The sequence below is a fragment of the Nuphar pumila genome, chromosome 6, assembly GCF_984573655.1.
Source record: "Nuphar pumila chromosome 6, dmNupPumi1.hap1.1, whole genome shotgun sequence".
In the NCBI taxonomy this organism is placed as follows: Eukaryota; Viridiplantae; Streptophyta; class Magnoliopsida; order Nymphaeales; family Nymphaeaceae; genus Nuphar; species Nuphar pumila.
Window position 1 is genome coordinate 87,256,064 of NC_143254.1, and position 19,500 is coordinate 87,275,563.

Consider the following 19,500-nt stretch of genomic DNA (forward strand, 5'->3'; position numbering starts at 1 on the left):
AATCTGGAATCCTAAAATGAAATTTGGATTTTGAAAATCCAAATGAGATTTTGAAGACGGATCTGGAAGATTTGAGAACCTGAAATGAAGGATAAAAAATAAAACTTGATTTTGAAACTTGAAATTTAGATGATAAATTTGGGAATTTCAAAGTTAAATTAAAACTTTGAAATTTGATCTGAAATGTTAAATTGAATCTTGAAAATAGAAATGAATTTTCAAAGTTTTAATTTAAACTTTGAATTTGGACTTGAATTGGGAATTGAATTTGGAATACAGAAGTGAATTTGAAATTTCAAAGTCAAATTGGACTTTGAAATTAAAGTTTAAATTTTTGAAATAAGATAGAATTTGAGAATAAAAAAAAGAATTTGAATTTATAAGAATTGAAGATTATTTGAGGAATTATCTCAAAATCACTTGATTTTTGAAAAAAAATTAAAATAATTTGAAAACATGATGTAATTCTATCTTAAATGATGAATGAAAAGAATTTTAAAAATTGGATATTGAAAAGCATATTTCATTTTTTAAATGAATTGAAATAAGATTGAAGATATAATACATTTCTAACTATGATCATAAAATGTATTATATAATAATCATATTTAAATTCAGATGAAGAATAAAACACATTTTAGTGCCTTTATAGAGTTTAAAATGAAATTAACCCTCAATATATCCTGACTATGGCCATTGATATATATTTTGAGCTAATTTTAAGTTAAACTCTGATAAATGAAGAAAATATTTAGAAAAATATGATGATTTTTGAAAGAGATTCAGTGTGGATCCAATGTTGTTCCATAAAAGATGAAAATCCTAAGTTTTGTTCATACCTTGACTATGGCCATTGATGTGAATTGTCAACTTAGGATTTAATCACCTTTTATTAGAATGGTGCACGTGCCATTCGTGTTCCCATTCGTGAATTTTTGAAATAAAAGAGAAAATGATAAGCAAATTTTAAGACATATGCATGTTCATACATTCTAATCTAGTACTGAAATGGAAATTTTCTCATTAGTTATTACAAGTCTCTGAATTGAATTGAAATTCAAATTCCTAAATTAAGGAGGAAAACAACATTTTCTACCTAATTCCTGCAAAATTCAAATTAGTACAAGACATGTATAGAAAAGCAATTCACATAATGTCACATTAAACCTAAGATACAACTAATGACGTACCCAGGCATATATCTTACACTGATGAGAATGCAATGTAAATGATAAAGTACATACTAGAATGACATTTTAAGATAATGAAGGATAACTATTAGAATGTATACGTAACACCCTAAGGTGATTAAAAAAATGGACATTGAAATATGTAAAGAATGTCATAAGCTACTTGGGAAATATGTGATATGGGCTAAGAATTGCACATTGGAGTTACTGGAAGTGTAGACAGTGAAGATGACAACATGGGTGCATGGGTATTGTGAAGGGTAAATATGGGAAAATGCAAATGAGACGCTAATGGAGGTACTCAGCAGGTGTTTATACAAGGTGATGGATGTTGTGAGGACAGGTGTGGAGGTGCAAGAAGATGAAAACAATGGAGGTGTAACATATACTACATGCAACAGATATGGGTGATGACTGTTGAAGGATGCATAGTTGCAGAAAAATGGGCATGGTGTTTGATGATGATGTCAATGGAGGACACAACAGAAAGAGGAATATGTGTTAGGGGTTAGTACGGGTTCAAATGCAGCAAAAGATTACATCATATGTTGGTGAATGGGAATCTCAAAGAGGGTATAGTTGGTAATGTGAGGTAATGCATACTAAATATGGGTGACAAAAAGTACTAAATACACAGGTACAGTGATGGAGATGCATCAAATATTATTGTAATATATAGTGGAATGGGAGAGTATGTGTGGGTAATATGCTGTGAAAGGTAGGCTGGGTGGAGGAAAATATGGCTGGGGTAATGATATAAATGCAATATGGCTATGAAGGAATGTAATGGAGGTGGTGGGTGACGATAGCTGAAAAGGGCTGACAGCCAGGGTTGGAGTTGAGCATGAATACTGTTGTAGCCGACAGTAGTAATGTATTATTTGCAAGTAGTGAAATGAGTAGCATGTTGTTGTGTAAGGAATGTGCCCAGGTGCAACTGATACAGGTGGATTGTAGGTGACAATGGTACATGGTAGATGGATAGTGAAGAAAGTGTATGGGGTTGGTATGTGTGCTGGCAATGTAGCTACTGCAAACGGAACTGTAGCAGTGGAAGAAAGAGGCTGTGGGTGGAGATGAAGATGGAGTGGCTGAAGGGGTGAGTAGTTGGAGGGTGAGTGGATGTAAGGTGTGTAAAATGCAGAGGCATTATGCAGGGGGTTATAGATGATAGGAATGATAACATACAGGTATGCTGCAACACACAAAGGACCATGGGTGAAGGGATTTGTATATGGAAGGTGAAGAGGTAAGTTCATAGGTCAAGGCACTATAGGAGGCAACAAGATGAAGTGCTGCTATGTTGGGGGATATGTCATATGAACAAAAACTAAAAGATGAGTTGGATTGTGCATCATTGTTGGTTCACATAGAAGAACTAGATGGGAAGAAGATGACTGTAATGCCAGTAGACGAATGAGATACTTTTGCCCAAGCTGGAGATAGAAGGTGGATTGTGACAGGTGCAAAGTTGGAGATGCAGTAAATATACACAGCTGTGAAGGTGCAAAAATGGAGTTGTGAAGACGTGTGGCATCTAGGTATGCAGCGCCAGCACTTCTAACACCATAGATGACTATTCCAGTTCTACTACTAGATATTACATCAGGAGTTTGACCTCTGCTGGTAGTGCTTTTACCAGAAAGATGTTAGACAGGGCGGGCTCTCCATGAATTTGGCTATGTGGATCCCTGCTACTAATCATGAAGTTATGCCCCTTTTCATGACAATACGACTACAAGCTTTTGTCGCCAATGGATTCCATATTCTTCTGCAACTGACAAGATGCATGTTTACAATATAGTGACAAAACACCATACAAATGTGACATGAAACAAAGATCTGAGACTTGCAATGAAGAACCATATAGTTGGATGTTGAATGATGATGCTAATGGAACATGGCATACCGATGCTCAGGATATAATAACATGCCAATGGATCTTCCGCAGAGCAACAGGTAATATACAAGTACTGTGCACCAGTCCATAGTGAGGGCGATAATGAATGTTGTGCATCAAACGACACTTGACAGAGGCTTTATGAGGATATATGTACACTGAAATGAAGCATTGAAAATAGACTTAATCCATCTCCCATCGTTTCAAGCCAATTTTTTATCACCTGCTCACAACATCATGTCATTATATGATCTCTAATATTGACAAATTATCTCAGAACTGCTGTAATACTTATAAATTCCTGCAAAAACACCAATTACGTAAGTAACAACAGATATCTAAATGCAGTGCATTGCTTAGCCCGGGCCATACGTATATACATGATCAGATGGAGATCAAATTGAATCTTTGCAGTAGTTTTACATGACCAAATTGATTGGTCTTACATGACCAATTTGTCCTAATACATCAGACCACCGCAAATTAAGACTCATAAATATGAGTTAGCATTAATGACCGACTATAACCATCACCTCCAACATATTTGAATTCATACAGTACCAGCAACTGTAATTCACACTCATGTTACAAAGGCCTCGATTCGTACTTCAGTGGACCTAGATGAATGGTCAACAGACCCAATTGAGGTCAGATGAGGGGTATAGCAAGGGATGGATAGTGTGTTTTGTAGAAAATATGGTGCACATGAAACGCCAAATGCAGGGATGGATGATGAATGTAGGTAAATGCATTGCAGCTTATTCAATCCTATAGCAAGATGGGATGCAATGTAGCAGAGAAAGTGACAAGATGAAATCGTGACACGTTGTAAATTTTAATAACTAACCACAAATATACAAAATTCTAACCACTAAAATGCAAAAAACAAAGTATGAGTGGGAAATACAGAATGGCAAAAGGTAGAAGGGAAAATGCTAAGCCACAAATATGAAAATGAGGATGACAAAAATGTAACCAAAGATGTGAAAATACAATGATATATGAGAAACCAAGCAATGTTGTGTTGTGACGTTAAAGCAGAAGCTATGCAAAAAAAAAAGGGGGAGGGGGAGGTGTGGAGAACCGTGGGATGCAGAGAATTGATGGTATGTACATAGCAGCAAGACACACGATAGATGATGTAGTGAATAGGTGATATTGATTTGCCCTTAGATGCAGAAGATCATTTGTATGAACAAATAACAAAGATAATAACAAAGATTTACAAGAAGAAAAAGGCTTACTGATCTGATTTGAATCTGATGAATGTCAATCTCATGGCCATTCCCAAGGGAACGTGAGTCTGATTTTAAATCCGAATAACGCATTTTCAAGGTAAATCAAATTTGAATTCCCACAACAAATTAAAACAGATGGAATTCATGATGAGATCGAACCAGAGGCATCATAATGTTGTCGCTGGGTATTGGATTTTAACACGTTAAATTCCCACCGCTATTGTTAGCCATAAATGGCCATCCGTGGATTGATGCAGATGCAAAGTAAAAGGAAAAGAAGATGCAGAGAAATGATGGTCTATTGAACCTAACAGACAAAAATATATATAAAAAATGCAGATCACGGTAGAGCAGAAGAATAAACGTTGGAATATATATAAATCCTTACATAAACCAAGGAAAACCAATAAAATGAATCGTAGAGCAGAAAAATAAATGTCGAAATTAGGAAATTCCTTTTGTTGTTGCACAAGACGGATTGATGGTGCTATAAGCAACCCAATCTCAACTCGATGGTGCGTTCAATGGGGAAGACCGAAAAGAAAAGAGGCTAAAAGCTTATGGAAAGTACCAGAGGAGGAGGGGTACTTACAGGCGTGCTTTATAGAAACCCTGAAAGAGGGAGCCAATGCTCCTTCGGTGGAACCAGAGGGGAAGCTCTCTGGTTCCTCTTACTTGCAAAGACTTCAGAATTTGAAAGAGAGGGAGAGAACAAGGGAAGAGGAAGGAAGAGAGAAGAGGAGAAAGAGGGAAGAAGGGAGATGCGTAAAGAGGATTCAGATGGGTGGAGAGGTGAAAGCGATGAAGGTATCGACCCCTGATGGTTTGTTTATATAGATGAAGACCATTAGAAAGATTTCAAAATGGGTCCCCCTCTCTTTTAAAGATTTTCGAAAAGAGGGCTTTTGAAGTTTTGAGAAATTCAAAAAGAGTTTTTTCATTTACAAGGCTTTTTAAAAAAAAAATGGTTTAAACTAATATGTATACATATATATTTTAAAACTCCCCCTTTTTTATATTTTTGAGAGGGATTTTCAAAATCAATAGGAAAATATAAGGGACTTTTTATGAAACGAAGTCCAGAAACGTTTTTTTTTAAGGATTTTTATAAAATATTTGCTTTGAAATTATAAGTTTTTCTGAAATAGGGCTTTTCATAAAATACATGATTTATTTCAAAAAATGACCCCCGAAATGGATTTGGATACAAGATTTTGAGAAAATATGGATTTTGGATCTGAAATTGAGATTGAATCCAGACACAACATCTGAGAAAATTCAAAGAATTTTGATTTTTTTTTTATTTTTTGAAGGACAAGAGATCCGGGATCAGAATTGGATCCAAATATCCGATTCAGATAAAAAATTGGGTCAGAAATGAAAATTGGGTCTGGATTCCAGTGAATCCAAGAAATAAATGGAATTTTGATTAAAGATTGACTCGATTTATTCAGGGATGGAGCCCAGGGGTAAGAAGGGAATTTTTTAGATTTTTTTGGAAAATTTGGGGTGTTCACAGATACTCAAACAACCAATCTATGCCTAAAATGACATCAAACTTAGTCATGTCTAGCAGGATTATACCAGCTAGGAAGTTCTGACATGCCACCAACACCTCGATGCTAGGAATGTAAGAAACACATAAAGATTGATCACCAGTCGGAGTACAGACCTCCAACGGGTAATTCAACGATTCAGCGGACATAGGAAAAGTGCTAGCAAATCTAACCAAAATAAATGAATGAGAAGCACCACAATCAAACAAAGTAAATGATGCTTGTCCAACGACTAAAATAGTACCTTGGACGAATTCTCCCTTGGTCACTTGCTCCACTGTGGTCGAGTAAGCTCGCCCGACCACTGTTCTCTGACTGCCCACCTTCTGTTGATGAGGTTGCCGCTATTGAGAAAGTCGTTGATACGCTAATTGTGATGTTCTTGAGGTATTCCTCTTTAAATCATCTGACTGCTTCTTCTGGTAGTCCTTGATATAGTGGCTCATCTTGCCATAATACAGACATCCTTCGGTGTCGTGAAGACACGATCAACCAGGATGATCAATGAAACATTTTAGGCAGCCACTGACTTCTGTTGATAATGGTGCTGGTGCTAACGATTCTGATGATGATTGTTGTTGCCTTAGGGTCAGTTGCTCTTCGCTGGTAGAGTGAATTTCTTTCCACTAGGGTTCTTCTAAAAATGTCTCTTTCTAGGCCAACTCTTTTGGCTGGAATGCTGGTTTTCTCTGATCTGTTGTGTCCTTTGGGATTCAGACCAATCTTGCTCCAAGAGAGTGGCCGTCTCCAAGGCCTCATCTAGTGTCTTGGGGGCACGTGTGTAAACTTTTGTATGAAGGTCAGGCTTCAATCTGCGAGCAAACTTTATTGCTTGTTTCTTCTTGGTAACATAAACATTGGGACAATAGCGTTCCAGACTTCTAAACTTTGCAACTTATTCAGCTAATGTAGAGCTCTCTTACTGAATGTCAAGGAACTCTTGCATCTTTCAGCTTCGCTCATGTATCAGAAAGTACGTTGCATAAAACCCCTCCATGAACTTCTCCCACATGACTGCTTCATTTACGAATTTGACTTCTAAGGTAGTTTCCCACAACCTTTCCACATCCTTACAAAGTCGATAAGTTCTGAAATCCACTTTCTGATAGTTGTTGACTTGTAGTACACAAAAAATCCACTCGATCTCACATACCCAATCTTCTGCTACATTGGGAGTTGACTTTTTATCAAAAGATGGAGGGTTCATACTCATGAACTACTTATATGGTACAATTGTAGCTAGAGTCAGAGTAGGAGTCTCGCGTCCTTGGGTGGCCTGCTAAAGATTGTCACCCATAGTACACATTGTCTCCTCTTGACGACCAACAACCTCTGTTAGGTTGTTGAGCGTATCCATGATGTCATTACAATGGTCTTGTCAGGCCATCTTAAACAAGAAAAGACTTGTATAAGCAAAGGTACAATTCTGAAATACCAATTCTATTTATAAAAAAAAAGGTTCATGCATTTCATTACATATTAAGCCAAAATACCTTTTCACTATGACATGGTTACAAAACATATCCAACCGTGATAGAAAACAAAAACAAAACACTGATTCAGTGTCTCAACAAAATGCTCATAACAAAGCAATCATCTTTACTTTCTACTAGTGTAACAGTCTCGATATTCACTTTGATTTCCACACCGTCTCCATTTCGAACGAGGAAGAGATGCTGGTGTGTACTTAGGAGAATTCAGTGAAGTACACCGAGCTATCTTGGGGCCTACGTCAGGAATTACATTTTGCACTAGAGATAGAGCAAGAGCTGACATGGACTGAGGGGAAATAGATTAAGAAGCTGACGAATACTGGGGAGAATTTGGTGAAGTGCGTAAATCTCCCACAGGGTCAACTTTTAGCGATGCCGGACTGGTCTCCAAAGCTAAGTCTTCTATGGTTTTAACATTACTTTTACAAATGTCATCTCCTAATTTCATCTGGCATTCAACCTTAATATGCCCTCTAAGGCCACAATAAGGGCAATCACTTAATTCACAGGGACAAACTTGTCCCATAGGATCCAACTTGCATCTAGCACACAGATGTGCTTGATTCGCAACAACTCTAGCACTTTGTACTATCATCTGAGCTGCTTAGTTCAGGGCCTCCACGCCTCAAACCAAATCATGCAAGGCTCCAAGAATCCTTTCATGTACCGTTTTTTATGACATCTGACAAATCATATTTCTAAGTATGCATGTAGAACTAAATAAAGCAATAATCAATAGCAAATAATCAAAATTTACTAAGTATACTTACAATGTGATGGACGATGCACACGGAGTCTTAAACCACACTTTGAACACCGCTCTAACACCAAGATCTATAATGCCCCAAAATCCCAACTTAAAAAATCCTTAGATTTTTAGAGTTTTTGTTTTGAAAATATTGCGCAAGCGAGAAAAACTATAAGGGAAACAATAGTTGGAAATTTTAAGCGAGTTACAAAATGATCAACAAAAATAAACTTTTATTCACCATTGATTTACAAAATGAGATCCAATAAAATGTACATTAATTCATTTATAAAAAGGTCTCTCAAAATAAAAATAGAGGATTTTTCCAAACCAACTGCCAAGACCGCGTATGTCCAAAGTCTCTGCCATGATCGCACTTCTAGCAATTGTCACCTGTATCCCCATGAAACGGGGTCAGTACTCTTACGAGTTGGTGAGATGATATCGACAACTATCCATTTATGTAAAAACATAAGCAGTAATAGCATGAATGCAAATATCAACATGACTAACTTTAGCATGATCAGACAATAAGAAATATTTGCAATAATTGAACAAGTGTAACTATAACAAGTAAAGAACAGTGAGCAAGAGGAGCAATAACTATCATGCTGAGATAGTAAAATTAATCATTTAAACAACTAAGAATTAAACTATGACATAAGCATTAATTCATAAGTCAATAGTTAGCAAATTAGTTTAATTGTGTTGTCTTGATTACTCTTTTGGGTATGTGAAAGAACCTCATATTCTGTGAAAAATACCGCTGACATTTATTATTCTATGTTATGTGATAACCGAGGTACCGACCGATCGAGTAAACCTCATGCGGGTGGCCTGTGGTCGAGAGAAAACCTCACATAGGTGACAGATTGCAATCCACACTACTGTAGTAGCTGAGGCACCTCAATAGGTCACCTTGGCCTCCTTAACTCTGAGTGACTGGAGGTCAAAGGATACTTTTTCTCCTTAAAATGTGTCATAAAATCGATCGGTCACTCAGGGCTGTACCATCCACCATCTCAAAGGTGAACCATTTTGTTAATGGGCAACCATGTGGTTTATCTTTTTAGGGCGTTAGTTAGTCAATATTCTCTCATTTTGAGGTATTTAGGCCCATTTAACCTTGTATAAACCATTTTGTTAATGGGTGGCCTTGTATTGAATTTTTCTCAAAAAAATCACGGGTTTTACAAAGGACCTTTTCTTCAAAGATACTCATGCCAGGTGGTTCCTCCTTGTACACTTTTTAACCAAATCCCTATTAAGAAATGCATTCTTAACATTCATTTGGTATATAAGCCAGTTTCTAATGAAAATAACTTTTATAAGGATCCTAACAGTGGTCATCTGGGCAACATGGGCAAATGTTTTTTTATAATCTATCATATATTCTTAAGAATATCCCTTGGCTACTAACCTAGATTTATGCCTCTCAAGGGTCTAGTCACTTTTGAATTTTACTTTATACATTCACATGCATCCTATAGATTTCTTTTCATGAAGAAAGTCTTTAAGTTTCGAAGTTTTGGCCTCTTTTAAGGACTCAATAATCAATATCATGCTTTTTAATAAAATCAAATAAAAAAGAATACTCATTACTTATATTTTTTATAATCAAATAAATTTTATTTTCTAAAAAAGATACATTTCTTAAAATATACAATTTTTTACTTTTAGGATTATAATATCTATAACCTTTTTGGTTGTCTGCATATCCAAAGAAAGCAGACGAAATAACCCTTGGAGAAAACTTGTTATTTTTGTTGATTAAGACAAAATACTTTCTTAAAACTCATCCTAAATAATCAAAAGTAAGTTTGAAAAGTTTTTCAACAAGAGAGATATTTTGCAATGATAAAGATAACATTTTGTTTATAAGATACACAATTGTCAAAGCAACTTTGGCCCAAATGACTTTGGGTACATGAGTTGCAATAAGTAGAGTTCTCGTAGATCCAACAATATGTCTATGTTTTCTCTCAGTCAAACCATTTTGTTGTAGTTTGTTTGGGCAAGATCTTTAATATGTAATGCCATGTAAATTAAGATAAATTTTTTAAACTTTTTATTAAAAAATTCTCTCCTTTAATCATTGTGAAGGATAAAAATGTTATTATTAAACATATTTTTAACCAAGTTAAGAATAAATTGGAAATACAAGAAGATTTCAGAGTTGTGTATAAGTAAATCCAAGTATTCTTAGAAAAATCATCCATAAACAATGCATAATATGCATATCCACCTTCTAATATGATTGTTGTCAGACCCCAAACATCTGAATGGACTAACCCCAGTGGTTTAGTAGAAACAAAAGTTCTTTCATTGAATGACAAATTTTTTATTTTGCTAAGAATACAATCATTACAAGTAAAAATTTCAATATTATTTTTTTTTAATTTTCAAAATAAAAAAATATAGTTTTTTTTATACATTTGGATGTCCTAATCTTTTATGCTACAAATCTTAATATGATTTTTGAACATTATCAAAAAACATATTCTTAGGTATTTTAAAAAAATTGATATAGTAGATGCCTCTTCCTTCCCTAATTAGCTTCCTTGACTTATAATCTTGCACCCAACAACCATTTGATGATGAGACATTACACCCATGATCCGAGATTTAAGAAACAAATAAGAGATTTAAATTTAGTTTAAAAAAATATCTAACTTTAAGAATTAATTTTTTTTAGAGTTTTTAAAATTTCTCTCAAAATTTTCTATTCGTTTGATTTCAAGAGATGTATCACCAACAATTAAAACATTAGACATACTTGAACTAGTATGATATTCAGATAGGATATCAAGATTGGGAGCCATATGAAACGAGACACGGGAGTCAAGAAGCCATGGAGACTTATTGAGATTGGAATAAGATAAGATTGCAGCTTTGATTAAAGAAGTTGAAGTGCCTCCACCAACTGAGACAAGAACATGATTTTGATGAATGTATTTAGGGTGTTGTTGACATCCTTAGTCTCTTGAGGTGGACCAACCGAAGCTACCTCTTTTTTTTGCCTTTTCCTCAACTTAAAACACAAGGGTTTGATATGTCTCAGTTCATGACAATAATGACATGATTTCCCTCTCGTTGATATGATAATTACTTTCTCCCAAAATGAGGTAGTTTGTATGTGCAAGCATAGGTTCCTGACCAAAACATAGCTAAGACATATTCAATTACATTTTAAGAACTTGTTTCTTCAACTTATTTTTCTCTATGCTTAGCTCCTCAATTGTATTAACAATAGAGAGAATCTTTCCTCTATGAAGAAGAGCAGACTTGTTGGTTTCAAACTCGGATCACAACCTACTTATGAATTGGTAAAAATGCTTTGCATCTATTTGCTTTTGCCAGAGCTCAATATCTAAAGGGTAATGCCACTTTAGCTCAAATAGAGCTAATTCTTTCCAAAGTTTGAATAAAATATTATAATATTCAATAATGCTCATATATATCCTCTTGACTCATGAATCTAATTTTGTCTTGTAAATTACACACATGCAATATCTTTGAGCAAGTATAAATTTTTAAGGTAGTTTCAAACATCATTGAAATGTTCAAACTGTAGGCTAGAACACTTTTAAATGTCTATGACATTGACAAGCCATGATATTATTTTTGTGTGTTCTATTTTTCACTTCTTTCACCTTTTTTCATAATCGATTATGGCCATAGTCTTCTTTTCTTCTTAGAGTGATACATCTTTTCTGTTCTTGACTTTGGGGAGGAGAAGTTTGAGTTCTGGATCACAACCATTCACTAATCCTTATTCTCCACTCCTTTCACCTTTTTCATTATCGATTATGGCTTTAGTCTTCTTTTCTCCTTAGAGTGATACATCTTTCTCGTTCTCGACTTTGGGAAAGAGAAGTTTGAATTCTGGATCAGATCCAAACTTGACACTCTCCATATCGTTCATGAATGAGTACAAAGAAAGGAAGAGATAGGAGAGAAGAAATAAAAGAGAAAAAAATATGTTAAGGCAAAGGACACACACTTGAACCACATTAAGTTAAAGAGCAATTCACGAATACACGAACAATGAGATTGTCAACTTTCAAGATCAAGAGTACTATGGCTTTGATACCATGTAAATAAAGTCAAATGGCCACATTTGCACAAATGTCCACCAAGGTAACCAATTGGACAAGCAAAAGGACCCATTATGGGTACACTCACAAAGGCCGCTAAGGGCACACACCAAGATAACTCACAGTATTGAAAATATCAATTTATTAATACACAAAATGCATGCAAGATGCATTTCTTATAATGAGGAGGAGATCCCCTACATATACACCAAGTGAGATGCATCTAGCCGTTAGACTAGTCTAATAGCTAGAGTATCTTAGCCGTTGGACTAGTGTAATGGCTAGTGAACTTTTGGTTGTCCAAAAAACAAAATAATAAAAAATAATGTTTACAATGAATTATATATATATATATATATATATATATATATATATATATATATAATGTATACATGTATATATATACATATAGATAAATATATATAATATGTACATTTTAACAATATGAACTTAGCAAAAACCTTTGTGGGTAAGTCTACATGTTTATAATGCATCAGATGATGTTTCTGCACCGTATTCCATATGAAATCCTAAAGTATTAGTTAAAGAACCTCTTATACACAATTTCTTCTAGAGGATATTCATCTATTAATAGTATACATGCTCTTTATTTCATTTTTCTAAGATCATGTTTCTATTCTCCCCTTCGTGGAACTAGAACTACGAGTGATCATTTAGACCAAATAAGCAGTCCACGCAGGGTATGTCAGTGGAATAAAATAGAATACATGTTACAATTAGTGAATCTACACTGATATAGTAACATATCTTAGTGGACTATTCAGCTTGCCACAAAGAACCTGAAAGTACTAAACAGGAACTAGACGGTTGTACCAAGGATGATCACTTCTCAATGCTCCACAACTTGAATGGAGTCATTGTGAACTGAACTGTTATCTACAATGGTCTCCCCATCTGGAACTTGGCCCTCTTCCATTTGAAAAGAAGCCCTCGGAAAGCTTCCAAGGCCTTGACTCTCATCCTGATTCTCAATTGGCGCAACTCTAGAACTGTTTCTTTTCATAGTCTTCATCTCCCTTTCCTTATAAAATGCATGGGAGGACAAATCCTTGTCATCAAAGTGCTTGATCAGTGACCGTATCTTTTGCCAAAAGCCAACTCCTCTTGCTCTGTCGCTCCTAAGGTAATCCAGTAAGAAGAGAGAGAAGAAGATGATGACAGCCCCAATTGAAACTGTTCCAGTCAGCCAGAAGAGACCTCTAAAACTGTACAGTGGCAAACTATTCGAGGTCAACTTGTCTTGGGCATCTGCACAAGTAGTTTGTGCACCAAGCCAAGCCTTTTCTATCTGGACCATCAAATCACTCTCGGTAACATTTAAAATTGCGCTGGAAATATCAGAAACCAGTGGGGACCCTTTTGGGAAAACCTGCACAATAAGGCAATAACTGGCAAACAAAACACACAGGACCCAAACCAACAAAGAACACATAAGCCAAAAAAAGAGCACAAAATACAAATCAGAAATAAAGGCGATCAGTCCTGATCCGGGAGAGGCCTTATAAGCAGCAAGTGGCGTTGAAGATCATGAAGACAGATGCTTAAAGAGGCGTATACATCCGCTAGAATATAATTTACTAACTTGTTGAAATTAACTGGGATCCGCTTGAAAATAGCATTGTTGAGAGAGACAGACTTACAAAGCCGAACCCATTGGTTTTGTAGGTGGGGCCAACCATCGCGAAGCCATTGCAGTGTTTGGAGAGGAACACTTTGATATAAGGGATCTCGTCCACAATGGCAGCCACACTTCCATTAATGAGAGCCTCAGCATACTCTTGGTGGGTGTTGAGGCCCATGACTTGGGAGTCGTTGGCACCCTTTGCCTTCAAGATCTCCTTTATAAAAGACCCTGACTGGTAGCCAATTCTTTCCCCATTCTTGATCACGGTTTGGAGGTCGGTGGCGGTTGGCTTCAACTGTTGAACAGTGAGAATGGATGCCAAACTAGCCGTGTAACTCGATGTCAGTATCAACACCACGAACACCCAAATCAAAACGACGATGCGGGCCAAGTTGCTAGCAAGTCTCTCAGCTGCATAAGTGAAATTGCATTGCCATCAAAAGTTGTTCCATGAATTAAAATTCTTTCAATTATCTAAAAAAAAGGAATTAAATTCTTTCAAGGGGCTGCCGCTGCTTTATCACGTATGGGGGCAGGTGTTGTGTCCTCAACCCGAAGTTTTACCTGTTAGAGAGACAAGATTCGGTTCTGGGTGAGGGTTTTCCTTCATCATACAAGAAAAAATTTAACATGACAACAATGAGTTGAAAAGAGCCAACTCATTGTTGTCATGTTAAATTTTTATAAATCATAGGATAAAGGTTGGGTGGATGAAATGGAAGAGTGCAACTGGAGTGTTGTGCGATCGTAGAATGCCATTGCGGTTGAAGGGAAAGTTTTATAGGACGACTATTAGGCCGCTTTACTATATAGTACGGAATGTTGGGCTGCCAAGAGACATCATATTCAAAAAATGAGTGTAGCTGAGATGCGTATGCTGAGATGGATGTGTGGAAATACAATAAAAGATAAGATTCGGAACAAGGAGATACGTAAGAAGGTAGGCGTTGCACCCATTGAAAATAAGATGAGAGAGAATTGTTTACGGTGGTTTGGACATATTCGACGAAGGCCTAATGATGCTCCAGTTAGAAGGATGGAGAAATGGAAAAATATATTAGTTAAAAGAGGTCGGGGTAAGCCTAGGAAGACATGGATGGAGGTGATAAGAAAGGATGTGAATGCTTTGAACCTCACGAGGACATGGCATTTGATAGAAATGAATGGAGGAGAAGGATTCATGTGGAAGACCCATAATGATTTTCTTTGTTGGTTCATATCGCCGACCCCAATTGTTTTGGGATGAAGACATAGTTGTAGTAGTAGTAGTAGTAGAACAATGAGTTGAAAAGAGCCAACCCCCTGGTTGCCCAAATGGTTACTCCTAAACTCTCAAAGTCATTGAGAGTACTAGGGGATGGGCAATGGGCCTGGGAGCGAGGTGGGCCAAGCTGACTCAACCTACCATGTGTCATGTTTGGGTCAAGGTTTTAGGCCCTGACCAATTAACTACCGGGCCAAAACCTGACAACATGGCTTGAGCTTGGGTTGACTCATGAGCTTTGACCGACTGGAAGGGTTAATTTTTTAGTATATGGTTGCATAGTAGCTCGGTAATTATTACTATATACCTAATCAGTTGTATTGACCAAGAGTTTTCTTAAACTTAAGGGCTTCCTCCACCACCAGCCATTCAAGGCCAAGGACAAATGGTCATGCTTTACATCCTTGGAGACAAAGAAACGAGTGCAGCCTTCGCGGAGCGAGCCTCCAGAATTTGCGTGCAAGATGAGCTTACAGGAGTGCCAATCAACCGAGTCATCAAGTTTGATCAGAAAAAGGTTGGATCCCTGGATGTAGTAGTTGGTGAATCACTATGTCCAAAATGGTTATTGACTTTGGGGCTTGGGGCATGGTTTTCTGACTTTGAAAGCAAGCTATTCAATATATGCATGTTTTTTTTTTTTTTCTAAATTGGGGATGACAGAATAGTCATAACCAACCACAACCTAATCAGGTTGGGGCATATTAGGCCTGGACAACTATGTGCCAAGCTTACCAGAATATTTATTTGATACAGGGACAAGTCTCTGGTCCAGCGAGTCCCCACTTACCTAACCTGCTTAAGCCATGTAAGACTCTTGACCCATAAATAATGGCTAGGCGCTGCAATCCACATGGTTAACAGCCAGTACTAAAGATGAAGCATGCATATGCTACGGCGCCGTATCCATTTCCTCTATATGGAGCAGTGTTTGGACCTAGGGCCGTCACAGGATCGGGTATTGGGTCCATCATGATGCACCCAAACCCCACAAATAACATGCGCATGGGTTTGGGTTACGTCGGTCATCCAAAATTTGATCTCTCTCTCTCTCTCTCTCTCTCTCTCTCTCTCTCTCTATATATATATATATATATATATATATAACTAAATGGATCCCAAGAATATGTTCTTTTATGTGAGAGATATCCGGCAAAAATCGTAGTCCAAACCTGACCCACATGTTCGTTGAGAGGGCGTTTGCGTCGCCATCCCTGCCTGTCCACAGGATGCCCAGCACATGGGGCCTGCGCACGTACACACAAACACAGGATGCAAAGATGCTGCGAAAGTGCATCCCACGGATGCTTTTTCTGCGTCCGCTGTTCCGTCCCTCCATGGAACAGATAGGATGGGACAGTGCGGGATGCATAAAAAAAAAAAAGGGTGCCTGGTCAGGGGAAGACAGCGCGTCCTATTCTGGCAACAGACGGGATGGACATGACACACCGTCCCTGTCCTCCACCTGTCCGTGATTCAAACGGTCCCTATGTTTCTAATAGAAAGGTATGTAAAGTATTAGGTGGTGTCCGGTTGAGAAATGCTTACTATGTGCAAAGACCATAGTGGAGAAGGCATAGTAGAAGATCAAGCCGATCTGCTCGACGGGTGAACCCCTGAAGTTAGGATTAATTCTGTGTTCTAGTGCCCAAATCACGATCCCGGTGAAGACGAAGAAGGCTCCAGAGACCCACCAGAGCTCCGTTGTCAATGGTTCCAGGAACACCGATGCCTTCTTCTTGTTGTATGCTCGGACAGGCGCGACCATGGTCCACCCAGAGTCTGAGTATGGCAGGGTGAAGTCCACATAATTGGATCGGTTCCCTATGATGGTCACGTCCCCAACCAATGCATCGAACTTCTGTTTTGTTCAAGAAATATATCTCATTAAATTACTTCACACGTTCACCAGACGGCTTAGACCACTTCAACACATTAGAGTTGTCTCTGTCTTAAATGAACAAAAAAGTGGCATGTTTTAATTCCAAACCTCATTAATATCATAATGATTCTAACCAGTTTAGGAAGTCCTAGTTACAGGAAATTTTTGATTAATCTGACCCCACAACTATAATGTTTATTTATTATTTGTTGAAAAACATGTATTAGACTAGGAAATTTTATATGTTTAAATGCGATTTTTGAAGATCTAAATTTCAATACCTTATACTGCGGCAAAAATTTACGCAAAAAATACTAGAGAGGGGAAGAGAACAATGGAGACCGTACCTTATAATATATCTGATCAATGAGCATGTTGTAGGACCAGTCGTTAACTCCGCTCTTGTTTCCATAAGGAACGTACTCGTAGGAGAGAGCATAAGGCAAGGCCTTCACTACAGCCTCAAATATGTCTATGCTGTACCCCGTGACCTTGGGGGAACTGTCTTGGACCTTCACGAACTCACTGAACCCATCCTTCACTGGGACCAAGACCCTGAGTTTCCTATCGTTAGTTGGTATCACCCAACCCCTGGGAGCCTCCTTCACCCCTCCGGGCCAAATGACGGACCCGAGATCCGAACCATTACGTGCAAGGTTCTGGAGTCCGAACGACGGGCTCCAGAATCCGGTCTTAACAGGTTTGTTCCCCACTATGTTCACCACTCGAAACGTCACCGGCCGCAATTCCCCATCGACAAGCTGGAAATCGCCACTCAGCCCCTTGAATTTGGTCCCCAAGATCGCATCGAAGAGTTTCGGACCTGTCGGAGAAACACCAAGAGATAGAAGATCCAAAGAATTTGCGGTGTCCTTCGGATGCTGGAACTTAGAGCTTCCGGCGTTCGACCTCTCGACGGCCGAAGCTAGCGCCCACGCAGTGTCGTAGGCCCATAATCCGTAGATATTGAGGTTCGGGTTTTGGATCTCCGGGTGCTCGGATTTGAATTTGTTTGTCCACCTCACTCTGAAGTCATCCAACTCCTTGGATCCGGGCACATATGTTTCGAGTCCAACAACCCCTTGCATGGAAGCAATTACAGATGGGTCCATGTTGCCCAATAGATCGCCCATACCATTAGTGATGATCCATGCAAAGCCTGTGCTCATCATCCCAACCTTCTGCACAAGCTTGAAGAACTGGGCTCCGAGCACCGGACCCATGTGCACCACAAAGACCCTCGTCTGCATCGTCATGAGATTGAAGAGCTCACGTTCTATGTACAGGTTCGAAGCAGCAGGTGGAAGGAGACACCTATAGGTGACCATGATACCGTTTTTCTGAAACGCATCAGCTACATATGGGATCATACCTCGCCTATAATCGTTGTCTTCATAGACTAGAACCACTCGCCTCCACCCTTTGGATTTGACAACGGCCGCGACCGCGTTGACCTGTGAGGAATCATTTTGTGCAGCTCGAACAAAATATGGTGTCTTCATGGATGACAGTAAGGGACTTGTTGCACTGAAAGAAATGATGGGCACTTGAGTTTTGTCTCCCAAATTGGCTATGAAGTCTGCCTCTCCTGAGTTTTGTGGCCCAACTATCGCTTCCACCTCTACGTTCTTCAAAAGGTCGATGCCTACAAATTGAGAAACAGAAAAAAAAAGAGCTGAGAATTTGGTGACTGAGGAAAAGTGGAAAAGAAGAGAATTGGTGCAGTGGGCAGTTAGCATATCAAGGATTTGTTAAGAAAAGTTAAATACGAGGGAAGCAAAGCAAGGAGATGCAGACCGGCTGATGCTGCTGCAAGAGCGTCCTCTTGGGAGTCACGAGCGTAGAGAATCAATCGTTTGGTGTGGTTTCCTTTGGAGTAGAAGTCATCTAGAGCCATTGACACACACAGATTGCTAATCTTTCCCACCAGAGAGCTCATATTCAGAATCAACCCTACTTTTACTGGAATTGCAGATTGGTTCACAGCATAGCAAACGTGAACTGATGGGAAGAGGAGGAAGAGGAGGAGAAGAAAGAACTTCTGTGTCGGCATTTTGAGATCGTGTGGCTGAGAGTTTCAACACTCGTGTATATATATATATATATATATATATATATATATATATATATATATATATATATATATATATATATATATAGAGAGAGAGAGAGAGAGAGAGAGAGAGAGATATGGTAGACTCTACGGTGGGAGGAACCTTAATTGAGTTGACCCAAAGTTTTGAATGTTAATTTAGTGACAGCTTAGCCTATTTCCTTCAATGGGCCAGCGCGTCGCGACGGTCTTTCCTCACCGCCGCAAGTCTACTCGTCAGCTCGCTTGCCGGTCGCGGAAGCTTGTAATCAGAGTGCAAGAGAGCAAGAGAGAATAGAGGGAGACAAATTGCAATCACAAGAAGCCATCACAATGAGGGTGAACAAAAGAAAGCTCAACGCATTTACTTCATTCACAATTTTGCCCGCAGGCTA

General features: G+C 38.1%; 1 protein-coding gene and 1 pseudogene across 1 annotated transcript; both read right to left on the reverse strand.

Moving 5' to 3' along the window:
• Window positions 1-13,072: 13,072 nt before the first annotated feature.
• On the reverse strand, window positions 13,073-16,470 carry LOC149835040 (glutamate receptor 2.8-like). The gene is made up of 4 exons (XM_090009512.1): window positions 16,309-16,470; window positions 15,922-15,973; window positions 13,884-14,278; window positions 13,073-13,612 (listed from the first exon to the last, which is right to left on the reverse strand). Exons 1-4 carry the CDS (start codon window positions 16,468-16,470, stop codon window positions 13,073-13,075), a joined length of 1,149 nt encoding a protein of 382 aa, XP_089865638.1.
• A 1,015-nt stretch (window positions 16,471-17,485) lies between these two features.
• LOC149835041 (glutamate receptor 2.7 pseudogene) lies at window positions 17,486-19,066 on the reverse strand (annotated as a pseudogene).
• Between the last annotated feature and the right edge of the window lie 434 nt (window positions 19,067-19,500).